The sequence below is a fragment of the Prionailurus bengalensis genome, chromosome A1, assembly GCF_016509475.1.
Source record: "Prionailurus bengalensis isolate Pbe53 chromosome A1, Fcat_Pben_1.1_paternal_pri, whole genome shotgun sequence".
Taxonomy (NCBI): domain Eukaryota; kingdom Metazoa; phylum Chordata; class Mammalia; order Carnivora; family Felidae; genus Prionailurus; species Prionailurus bengalensis.
The window spans coordinates 210773298-210786074 of record NC_057343.1 but is presented as its reverse complement, the minus strand read 5'-3'; the positions used below and the strand labels follow the sequence as shown (position 1 = coordinate 210786074).

The 12777-nt window shown below is 37.6% G+C and overlaps 1 protein-coding gene across 7 annotated transcripts in view; it reads right to left on the bottom strand.

Moving 5' to 3' along the window:
• CPLANE1 (ciliogenesis and planar polarity effector 1) overlaps positions 1-12777 on the bottom strand; it is a 153721-nt gene that overhangs the window by 28983 nt on the left and 111961 nt on the right. For all 7 annotated transcript variants that reach the window (XM_043599745.1, XM_043599769.1, XM_043599751.1 and 4 more), the window contains 5 exons: positions 11827-12080; positions 8289-8373; positions 4700-4864; positions 1141-1171; positions 471-602 (listed from right to left, as the gene is read on the bottom strand). In XM_043599745.1, coding sequence (XP_043455680.1) covers positions 471-602; positions 1141-1171; positions 4700-4864; positions 8289-8373; positions 11827-12080 — 667 coding nt within the window. The remainder of the gene's footprint in view (positions 1-470; positions 603-1140; positions 1172-4699; positions 4865-8288; positions 8374-11826; positions 12081-12777) is intronic.

Below are 12777 nucleotides of genomic sequence, written 5' to 3'. Positions count from 1 at the left end.
TTTAAAACATCAAAATAAATAAATTAAAATATAATAATGACAACAAAAATAAAGTGATGAGACCTTGGGAAAACTCAGAGGATACAGAGGTGCTGCTGTATTAAATACACAAGTCTGTCTACTGTTGGGAAAGGGAAGGAGTGGCACACAAACAGCACATTAAAATATGGCAAATTTTGCGGATACCTGTGTGGCTCAGTCAGCTGAGCCACCAACTCCTGATTTCAGCTCAGGTCATGATATCATGGTCTGTGGGTTTGAGCCCCACATGGGGCTCTGCACTGGCAGCGTGGAGCCTGCTTCAGATTCTCTCTCGCCCGCTCCCTCTGACCCTCCCCCACTCATGCTTGCTTGCTCTCTCCCTCAAAAATAAACATTAAAAAAATTAAAAATAAAATGACTAATTTTGAACCATATTCTTGAACCATAAACATTTTAAATGGGTTAAAAATGAATTATTCAATTATTACCTGGAGATAGTCTTAGCTTGTTGTTCTGTTAAACCGAGCTCTTCACTGGAAACTCCATCTTTTGTTATAAGGTCCTCAATAATGTCAGCAATATCAGTCAATCCAGTCATCTGGAGTGGGTCTACTGAAATACTTCATTTTCAAATGCAATTTGGGAAATATAAGTCAGTATCTATAACTTAATTACATTAATCAAAAATGAACATGTAAAGTTTAAAAAATGAACATGTAAAACTATGCCTTCCAAGAGCATAAACAAACACCAAAATCATAAACCTAGAACTAATGTTCCTTCTACTTTCCAGTAATCCTCGGTGTAAAAGTCTAATCATTAATAATTGGTGACTTCTTAGGGGCTCTTAAAAAAGTGAACATAAGGCTCAGGAGATCAGTTCTACCCATCCTGCCTGCTGAATATATAGGCAGTTAAAGAAATGTAGCAAATGCAGTCTATTATATTCTAATTCCTTATGCTAAAACAGTAAAGGATGTAATATAGTAAACCTCAGCTTCTTAAAACATTCCATTCTCAGTGAAAATTAATTATATTTCTAGAGTCCATGAAAAAATATGTAGTGTAGCAGCTCACATACACATGAACAACAAAGTTTTCCACTCAGTTTATGCCCAACTTCAAGTAAAATTGTGAATTAATTCTTAAGATATTTACCTCTCGAATAACTCATCACTGTTATTCACACCTAAAAAAAGAAACATTATTAATAAAAATTTTAGGTCAGTTATCTTTTTACTTTCGTCTATTAATCCGATTTAGAAATTATATAACCAGAAATTGAAATATATTTAAACCTCCAAATAGGTTTAAAGATACGTATGTGTAGTATTTTTATCCTCCTCTTGAATAAGCTATTTGGTAGTGAATACTCTCTGCATTTTCAGATTATTGCTTTTCTATCCAGAATACTCGGAGTAATATACTTTAGGAAGTACAGTCCTTTGCTTACTACACAGTTTAAAATACTGAAGTGCAATTTACTAAAACAAAAAACAAAAAAGCTCTGGTGATCTAAAAGTAATACATTTGGGAGAATATCTAATTTTTTAAGATGTTTTATTTTTGAGAGAGAGAGAAAGAGAGAGAGAGAGAGAGAGAGAGTGCAAGTGAGGAGGGGTGGCGGCGGGGGGACCAGAGGATCCCAATGCAGGGCTCAAACTCCTGAACCGTGAGATCATAACTATAAATTTCTTTTCTGATTCCTTTTATCAAAGGGCAGAAAAGTGTTATATCCAAATAAATACCTTTTCATAGTAGTTACACAGGATGATTTGATCCTTAGTTCATTTTCAAACCAGTTTTGGAACTCTTCTATGGGACTGCCTTCATAATTTACTGAACACACAGATCAGCTTTATTCCTTGAAAATCACAATTACTTTTTTTTTTTTTTTTTTAATTCCAAACAGTGACTCTCAGCCTGATTATCTACCTCATTTCTCAGAAATGCCTCTGGAAATCTTGTAGCTATTTCCAAAAATTAAATCTGTTTTCAGTGAGTAAATTATTTGCCACCGTTAAGATCAATCACAAGAAGGGCACCTGGATGGCTCGGTCGTTAAGCATCCAACTCTTGATTTCAGCTTAGGTCATGATCTTGCAGTTTGTAGAGTTCGAGTCCTGCATTGGGCTCTCTGCTATAAGCACGGAGCCCATTTTGGATCCTCTGTTCTCCCCCCACCCACCCCGCCCCATTCCCCACTTGTGCTCTCTCTCTCACAAATAAATTTTTTTTTAAAAACCCACAAGAATGTGCTAAGAAACAGAAGTCAATTTCAAAGGAGAAAATCTAAGCTGGTTTTGAGCATTAGAAGTGAGTGACTATCCATCCTTCTAAGATGCCAACTTTGGAAGAGAAAACACCCATTAGGGCATCTAAATTCTGTACTCTAAAAAATAATTTGGTTTCCTTTTTAATTTACATTAGATATTGAATACTAGAGGAAAACATTTTAATTATCCATCTTTATATGTGTTATGCCATTTACTGACATTTCTCCTTTCTTCTCTCACTTCCTAACTTAAGAAGCTATTACAATCCTGAATGAATCACCTCCCCAACCTGGTACTTTCCATCTCACTTTTCCTACTTTCTTTTCTTCTTCCTTTAAACATTAAAGATTTTGTCTTTATCCCCATCTTGAAATGATCTTTGACTTCATTTCTCTTATCTTATTTTTCTACTTCCTTTTAATATCAGAATTCTTAAGTAGTCTTTACTTACAGCTTCTTGAGCCTATCTCTATCCCCATCCAGCTTTCTTCTACTCTTCATATTATACTGAAAGTACCCAATGTCCTTAACAAATTCAATCTTTATTCTTGACTTTATGGATTCTTGTGAAACTGTTAGCCACTTACTACTTCTTGAAAATCCCTCACCAGAGTCTACTTGCCCATGTCCCTCACTGGGAGGCTCCCCTTACTCTCTACAGGGTGACATTTCACAGGTTGCTCTTTGGCATTTTCCCTTTTTCCATATTGCTTGGTGATAACAGATGCACTAATTCTTAACTATATAATTATATAAAAGGCTCTTACATCTGTTTTTCAGGCTTAAACCTCTCATCAAGTTCCACTTCCTATAAAAAACTGGATCCTAAATATGGCCATTTATATACCCCAGCATCACCTTCAACTATTACATTTGGTCTACAGGTGCTCTCGAATTTGACATCTAGGATATCCTCATTCCTATAGTCTAACAACACAAAGTAGCCATTCATTTTCTCCTTCTCCTCTTTTATCCACTTAGTGACAGCAGTTGCCTATTCAGAATGTCTCTCGCTTTCTCACACACTGCCCAGGTTCTCACTGTTTCACAGGCCAGATGAATTTAACAGCTCACCAAAGGATCTCTGCCTCTATTCTAGTCTTTCTCAAAACACCCTCATTATACTTCTCTGCTCAGAATTCTCCAGTGATTCCCTGGGATAAAATGGAGTCTATGCTTCTCACATACAGTCAGAACTCTCTGCAACCTCCTTAACGCCATTTGTCAACTCTCCCCTGTAAGTGGGGAGAGAAAAGCTGCCGATGACGGAGACCCTAGAGGAATCAGGTTCGCAGCTCGGTGCTTTATATACAATAGTCAATCTTCACAACAACCTGGTGAAGCAGAAATGATTGTCTCCCTGTGATGACTAAAACACAAATGGAATCTACAAAGAACTTAGAGAAAAAAATTATAGGACTTAAAGCCAGATTCTTAATAGTTTTATTTAAATAACAGCAATGTCATTTAAAAATACCACCTTTGGGGAGCCTGGGTGGCTCAGCTGATTGAGCTTTTGATTCTTGATTTCGGCTCAGGTCATGGTCTCATGGCTCATGGGTTCAAGCCCCATGTCAGGCTCTGTGCTGACAGCATGGAGCCTGCTTGGGATTCTCTGTCTCACTCTCTCTGTGCCCTTCCCCAACTCTCTCTCTCTCAAAATAAATAAATAAACCTTACACAACAGTTTTTTTAAATAGCATTTTTACTGCTTATATTAACTTTAAAAGTGATAATAAAATACACTATAAACCCTCAGTAAATTCATCATTTTTGACCATCAATAGCTAAGGGCCAAAAAATATATATTTCAAAGCCACTATCAGTAGCCCAAGTGTTATATTTAGTATGACCTATTACTCATATGACAAAATGTATTTGTTAGGACTAAACAATAGCATTTTAACTGCCAGCTCCAAATGAAACAGAAAAATAGCACTAAACTTTTCTAAGTCTCAATAGCCTCCACTGTAAAATGGGGACAATGGCATCTACCTCACAGGTTAGGCTTACACCAGGGTCAATGCATGTAACACAGCAATATCGGGGACCCAGCAGAGCTCAATACACTACAGCTGTTGTTTTGTTTTCATAATTAAAACTCTAGGTTCTCAATGTTGGCAGGGTTTGAATTTCTCAATTTTTGTAAAAATCAGATAGTACAGTAATTCCAGTTGCTATACACTTAACATTTAATTAAAATAGCTTGGAGATATCTAATCATACATTATATCTTATTAGAGATACATTCTTGCAATATCTAATGAAGATGACAATACAGTTCTTCAATAAATGGTACAAATTGTAACTTCCCTTGCCCCGAAATTTATAAATATTGCAAAATGGCTTCACAAATCCTTCACAACTGTGTTCCCAGTAAACACTTCAGCAATAGCGTATTGGAAGATAAGAGTGTAAACAAAAAAAGGGAAGAACAATACCAGGAGAAGTTGTACTCTGGCCACTGAAAAGGCTGACCGCTGAATCAGCAGAAGGAAATACACAGGTTTTCTGACTAGAATGAGTTTCTGTTACTGAAAATTCAGCTTCTGAAATCTCCTCTTTGTCACTTTGATCCTCCTCATTCCTATGAGTCAGGAAATGTGCTAATCCAAAGGAAAATAGTAGAGGAAAGAAAGCACAGGGAAAAAAGATACAACGCTTAGTTAACCCTTTTACATGGCAACAGATAGAAGTTTACAACGTATTATTTTGATAACTTTCCACTATATAATGATATAATTGAATATATTTAAAACTTAACCTCTCTCATAGTAAAAAAAGTATGCTTATTATTTTTTTAAAAAAATTAAGTTTATTATTTTTTTAAAGTTTATTTATTTTGAGAGAGAGCAAAAGAGAGAAAGGAGAGAGAGAGAATGTGAGCAGGGAATGGGCAGAGAGAGAGTGTGAGAGAGAATCCCAAGCAGGCTCTGTGTTGTCAGAGCAGAGCCTGATGCAGGACTTGAACTCACGAACCATGAGATCATGGCCTGCACTGAAATCAAGAGCTGGACACTTAACCAATTAAGCCACCCAGGCACCCCAAAACTGTTAAGTTTATTATCAGTTTCAGAAAACATGGCAGAATGAGCTGAAGTGGACAGGCTCATACCCTGTTATAAAAACACAGAAGAAATGCTAAATTAAAAAAAAAAAAAGATTAGGGACACTGGCTGGCTTAGTCAGGAGAGCATGTGACTCCTCATCTCAAGGTCATGCGGTTGTGAGTTCAACTCCCACATTGGGCATGGAGCCTACTTAAAAGGAATTAAAAAATAAAATAAATAGATTAATATGCAAACAAGCCCTGTAAATAAAGAAATCCCCCAGTGCCAGAAACGAAAAAGGAATCAAAGCTGGGCAATATATGGAGAAGGATGCTGGGACAGTCCATAGAGAAACAGGAGATGTGGTTTCTGCCATCAGCCGTGGGGAGAACTGAGCTACCTTCACATGGCCTAGAGCACTGAAGGATAGGTCTGTCCATAAAATGAGGATAAGAAAAACCATGGAGAAGCAGCAAAGAAGTTTTCTATCTTCCTGAATGGTAGATGGGAGAAAAATAAGTCAACTCTGAGAAATCAAAACCTCTGTCTTGCCACAAGTAGGTATGGGATCTGAATTTATACCATCTATGTAGTAAAGCAACTCCAAGCCCAGAAATGTATAGGAAAACTTGTTCCCCAAACTCTTTCTACTTCAGCAGATAGCAAGAAGAAGCAAATACAAAACAACTTCAAAGACAAGTGTATACAACCCAGCAGAACTCTCCTAAAGATAAGTTCATGACAAAAAAAAAAAAAAAAATTACAGGGGTGCCTGGGTGGCTCAGTCATTTAAGCGTCCAACTTTGGTTCAGGTCATGATCTCATGGTTTGTGGGTTTGAGCCCCATGCCAGGCGCTGTGCTGACAACTCAGAATCTGGAGCTTATTTCAGATTCTGTGTCTGCCCCTCCCCTGCTTGCTCTCTATCTCTCTCTACCCCAAAAATAAAAACGTTAAAAAAAATTTGTTTTAATTACAAATCGCACAAAGAAACAACCATGAAAGAAAGCAGTATGCAGATTTGACTACTGAGAATATGCACACATGAAGTAAAACACTATGAAAGGGCATAAAATATTACTAAAATCATTAAGTAGATAAAAGGGCATAGAAACCATAATAAAAGAACAGGATAGTATATCCAGCAAACAGATAGATTTGAAAAAGAAATAAACAGAACCTGTAGACATTAAGAATGCAGTAAAAAAAAAAAAAAAATTAAATCCTACAGCAAAGAAGACACGGAAGAGAAAATTAGTAAACTAAAAGACAGATTGGATGACATCACCCTGAGTATATCACTGAGAGATAAAAAGATGGCAATTAATAGTTAAGAGACAGAATAAAGTGAGAAGGTCCAAATAGCTGGTGTTTAGAAAACAGAACAGAAAGAATGGGGAGGAAGCAATACTCCAAAAGGAAACGGATGAAAAATAACCAACATTAAACCTGCAACTTAAAGAATCATTCCTCTCCCATATAGAATAAATTTTTAAAATGTATACACTGAGACACACTTGTATCAAAAATATAAAATAAGCCAAAAATAAAGAGAAAATTCCAGGGGCACCTGGGTAGCTCAGTTGGGTAAGCATCTTACTCTTTATTTTTCAGCTCAGGTCATGATCTCACAGTTTGTGAGAGATCACAAACTGGGCATGGAGCCTGCTCAAGATCCTCTCTCTCTGCTCCCCTCTCTCCCTCTGCTCCTCCCCTGCATGTGTGTGCTTACTCTCTCAAACAAACATAATACAGTGAAAATGTAAATAAATTAAAAATATAGCCCTAACCCCATAATATTGAGAATCTAAAAATCCCTTTTACAAACTAAAGAAGATATTTTTTTTCTAAGTTTATTTATTTATTTTGAGAGAGTGAGTGAGCAGAAGTGGGGGAGAAACAGAGAGAGGGAGAGAGAGGAGGAAAGAGAGAGGGAGAGAGAGATACCAAGAATGCTCTGTGCTGTCAGCATGGAGACCCAAGCGAACTGTGAGATCATTACCTCAGCCAAAACCAAGAGTTGAACACTTAACAGAGTAAGCCACCCAGACGTCCCTAAAGAAGACATATTAATACAAATTACAAACTACTTAGATCTGAACAACACCAAAACGTGGTTCATATCAACACTCCTGTCTGGGTCCTTACAAGAACACGTTCAGCTTCAAATGCACACATTAGAAAAAGATAAAGAATGAAGTTAGGAAAAAGTCAACAGGTTAAGCCCTCAAAAACAGAAGAAATCATAAAGCTAAGAATAGAAATTTATGAAAAAGAAAATTAGGAGCGCCTGGGTGGCTCGGTCAGTTAAGCATTCAACTCTTGGTTTCAGCTCAGGACATACTCTCACAGTTCATGAGTTTGAGCCCCGCATTGGGCTTCTCTGCTGTCAGCACAGAGCCTCCTTGGGATTCTCTGTCCCCCTCTCTCTGCCCTTCCCCCACTTGCACTCTCTCTCTCTCAAAAATAAACATTAAAAAAAAATTAAACAGAATCAACAAACCAAAGCCTGTTTTTAAAAAACGCATTACATTGCTGACAAGACTGAATGAAAGACAGTGTAAGGATAACAACTATAGATATAGTAGAAAAGTTTTTAAGTAGCCTCGTTTCATTATTTCAATAAGAAATGCAAAAACATACCGTCTCACCACTGCCTGGCCATTTAATCAGAACCTCAAATTCCAGTTCTGCAGATGACCAGGGACAAAGAGCAACCACAGCACAAAGCTGTGCGCAACCTCAGTGAGTGTGTGGCTGGTGCTACCCCACTCTAGGAGTTTACAGCACTGGCTTCTCAGGAAAAAATGGCATGGGTGGGAGCCAATCACATGATCACAAAAATACCTAATCTAACAATTAGGGGACTGATGGCTTCAGCTCACAAATGAAAACTGTCCCCAATTCTGGCACTCCCAAGGGCAATGCTTCCCCTTTCAGAGCAAGGTCAGGCCCCCTCTCCCCCCACCACACACACAAACCTTCCGAAATACCAGTGGCTTTTGAAGCAGATGTTTTTTCAGATTCAAGACCAGAGGACAATTCAATATGGTCTAAGGATGCACCCTGTAGAAAAACACATACAAAAAAATAACTTGAAAATTTTAGTTCGATAATTTCACAACATTGTTAAATAATTTTATGTACATTTTAAATATTAAGGGAACAAGTGAAAGAAATGGGATTACATCCAGTAAGAGCTAAATGGTGGGACACATAAAGAGAAGGAAATTTTTATCTATTTGTAGTCTAAATGATTTAACCTTTCCTAAGGAAAACAGCATCACATAATTTTAGACTGGGGAGGAATGTTAATTACCACTTAGACAAAACCTTCATTTTACAGATGAGAGAAGAGGGCCCAAAGAAATTGAGTGACTTTCTTAGTGGATCTCAACAATGGATCTCAACCTAGGTCTTCAAAGCCCCTAGTCAGCACTTGTGCAAAAGTATCCCTCTGCCTCTTCCAGGCTTACAGTCTGTTCTATTAATTAAAATACACAAGTCAAAACCTCTGTATTTATGTGTACATTACAACAGGATGAGAATATTTTAAAACAATATGCCCAACGTTTCATTTAAATTAGTGCTAGCTCCTTCAAAGTAGTCACCTTAGCAGACTAAATACTTTTGGAGTTTGAGCAACCTCTCTTCCTTTGAAATTGTCTTCCAAGCATGTGCTACAATTATTATTAACTGTTCTGGTGATAAGTCTTTATTATATAAATGTGATTTTATTACTGTCAGAATCTAAAACTGAGAGAGCAAAGATAGCCATTAAATAAACATTCATCAAATGCCTGTCATGTGCCAAGCAAAAGGCACAATCCCTGTCCTCCAATGTTAAAAAAGGCTTGGGCTGAGAGGGGAGCGGTTACAGAATTTTTAGGAACTTTTTCAAAATACATGTGTGTGACCTGCACCCTTCCCCTTGCCAAGCCACTGCCCCTTCCTCTGTCCATACCCTACCACCCCAGATTCAGTAGGCCTGCCATGTATATTTTGGAAAAGATCACGACTTACACATCTGTCCTTTTATGTAATGGATCCAGATATGTGGAAATTCCTTCTCGAAACTCTTCCTTTGGCTTGCTTTCTCCTGAGTCTCTTACTACCTCAGAATGCTCCTTCTCAAGCTTTGTGGTTGAATCTTCATCTTTAAAAGTTTGTGCACCCACAAAATTCTGCCCTTTATCCTCTTCTACTCCTCATTCAGTGTACTCTCTCTGGGTGAATGCCCTATTATGATTTGAACTTCCTCCTAAGGACTCTAAAATCTGTACCATCAACCCAAATCTAGCTCCTAAGCTCCAGAAGCATATACCCAACTGCCTACTAATCTCACAGCACCTCAAATTTAACATGTTTCTGACTGAAATCACTGTGCCTCCCTCCTCCCAAAACACACATACTACTTCTTCCCTAGTTTGGAAAATGACTCCAGGCTCAAAATCTGGACACCATTGTGATCTTTCTATTCTTCACCTTCCCACAACTGATCACCCTCTGAGTCCTGCAACATCCTTCCCTTCATCCTCAATGCTAAAGTTCAGGTTATTGTTACTTCTTGGCTTGGTATTCAGTGGATCTCAAGCATCAATCAGTAAACCCAGTATAGAGCTAACTACAAAAATTACAGAGCTAGCTACATAAGAATCATTTTTGAAGCTTACTAATAACACAAATTCCTGGGTCCCACCCTAGGATTACTTAAAATCAGAATCTCAGGGGTATGAGGCCATAAGTTTGCAATTCTAACAAGTTCCCCAAGATGACTCTAATGAGTCAGTTTAGAACCACTGTGACCCAACTGATCTCCCTGTTCTCAGTCTTATCCTCTCCAATCTCCCCTCCACACTGCTGCCAGAGTATCTGATCATATCATTTCACTGCTTAAAATTCTTCAATGGTTTCCTATTGCCTATTTATGGGATAAAATCCTAATCACTTGACATGGAAAACAATACTTTCCATCATGCCTTAGCTGCCCCTACCTACCTCTACTGCCAGATGTCTTAAAGCCCAGTACCATCAACCTCTACCTCACAATGTCCCATCAGCCTTTCCTTATCTCACTGATGAATATCAATTCATTATCAGCTCAAGAGTAAGCTCTACAGAGCCTTCTCTGATGCCACCCCTTCACTCACTCACTTCTCTAGTCACAACAGGTCGTGTGTCCCATACTGTTCTCGCTGCACCCTGTTCATACGCATATACTGGAGTATACATCTGTCTTCCTTTGTTAGATTCTAAGCTGCTTGAGAGTAGTGACTACGTATGCCTTGTTTATCTTTCCATTCCCACAACTTAGCACATGGCCCAGCATATAGCAGAAGCTCAATGTTTACTGAAGGAACAAACTCTTGGACTCTGGAGCAAGCCAGGATTAAGACTAGATTCAAGGCTAAGTAACATATTTGGCTTTAGATATGCTTAATATACTAAGACATAAAGCAACTTTGAAAGTGATTCCTTGAAATAAGGAGTTCCAAAGATGACTCTGAAACTTAACACTCATTTTGAAGTGATATATTTAAGTCTGGGTTAAAAAAACAAAAAGGAAAACAACCAAATAAACATCATAGTAATGTTACTTAATAGTAGCCCTACCTCATATTTTTTCAGTGTAATTTCACATATGTTTAATCTTAATATGTGTTAAATGTTTGAATTAAAGAAATACTATAAACCTAATAAATACATCTTTTAAAATCTCAACCTGCTAGCAACCTGGAATATTTGTTAGGTAAGTCAGTGATGGAATTCTTATCCTGCAGACCAATTTGCATTTCCCAATACAAGGCTTTTACACACTCAAAATATTTTTACTGTTAGTTCCTTAATCTTTATTTTATGTGAATTTTACTTCCTAAAAAAAAAGTTTGTGCAAAATAATTAATTCATGTTTAAGACTTCCTTTCTATTTGTCTAACTACCATGATAATAAACATAAATAATCTCTTTCTCATGAGTATTTTTTAAAGATACAGAAACCATCTAAGGACTACTATTCCCATTGTATAAAACATTTAAAAGAAACCGAGAATTCCAAATATAAAGACAATATTTGTAAAGTTAAAAAAAAATCTTGCTGAAGAAAATGATAATTAAGGGCAGGGTTCATTTAAAACCACATTCTTGTTTTCTAATTCAACTATTTCTTTTCATGGTAGGAAGCACTGGTTCACTTCTTAAAAGTTTAAGGCAGTGGTTCTCAACTGGGGGTGATTTTGCCACCCAAAGAACATTTGGCAACATCTGAAGACATTGTTATTATTATTATGCTACTAAACATCCTGCAATGCACAGGACGGCCTCCTACAACAAAGAGTTATCTGGCCCAAATGTCAGTCATGCTGAGGTTGAGAAACCCTAATTTCAAAAAATAAATAAATAAATTAATTAATTAATTAATTAATTTCCCATTATTTTGAAAAATCAAATGTCCAAACTTACATCACACCAAAATCTAATAACTCAGTAACAAACAAATAGCTAAAATAAAAGACAGTCTACCTTATCACAATGTCGATCTAGCACTTTTTGTCTGGGGCAGTCCCGTTCTATGTTTTCAGCAATGTTCTCTATTGCTAACAGTTGTTCATCAATTTTCTGAAGCTTAGAGGTAAGATGCTCTAGCCGGCGAGCTGCAGAGCTCTGTGCGGGACGAGCCGCAGAGACATCCCGCAGTAGCTCCCATAGCAGATACTCCTCTGCGGCAGATGACTTTGAGCTCTGCTCTTTGAATCGGCAATCTGGCTTCAGCATATCTAAATATTAATGAGGGTAATATCAGAATTGATTACAATTAAGGGAGAAGTAGATGCTGATGATCTAATTTTTTTGAAGACCTCAGTTTAAGTCAACAAAACATTCCTTCAGAAATTTTCTAACACTTCAGCTTCCTGACTTCTGAGAGTTGTCTGTTGTGAAATAAGAATATGTAACAGTATTACTATTACCATAGGACTCCGTATACAAGGCAGTTTGAATGTTACTTTTACCCTCTGCTTCATCAAAAAGCAACTTTATTTAATATTCTTGACTTTTTAAAAACTCTACTTGAAAACCAACAATGTCACACAGTAAAAGCCAGGCCTGCTGTGGGCCATTACCAACTCTACATGGGATCTCAGGCTAACACCAAACCTCCCAAGACCAATATCAAAGCCAATGACTCTCCCTTACTCTTCAAGTCAATTGATTCTTGTCCCAAATTTGAAACACTTTTTTAAATGCATCCTTTTTCTGGCTTCTGGGTCTCTTCCTCCCCTTACTGGTCTTCCATCTTAGTTGTCTTCTTGTTCTTCTCTTCTGCACCTGCCCCTCTGACCCATCAGTATTTCCAGGGTGCCAATCTCTGCTCACTTTTCTTCTCACCCTGCCCACTCTCCCTGGGTGATGTCACTGATGCACAGGTGACTCTCAAATTCACATGGCACCTTTGTGAGCTCCAGCCCTGTGTCC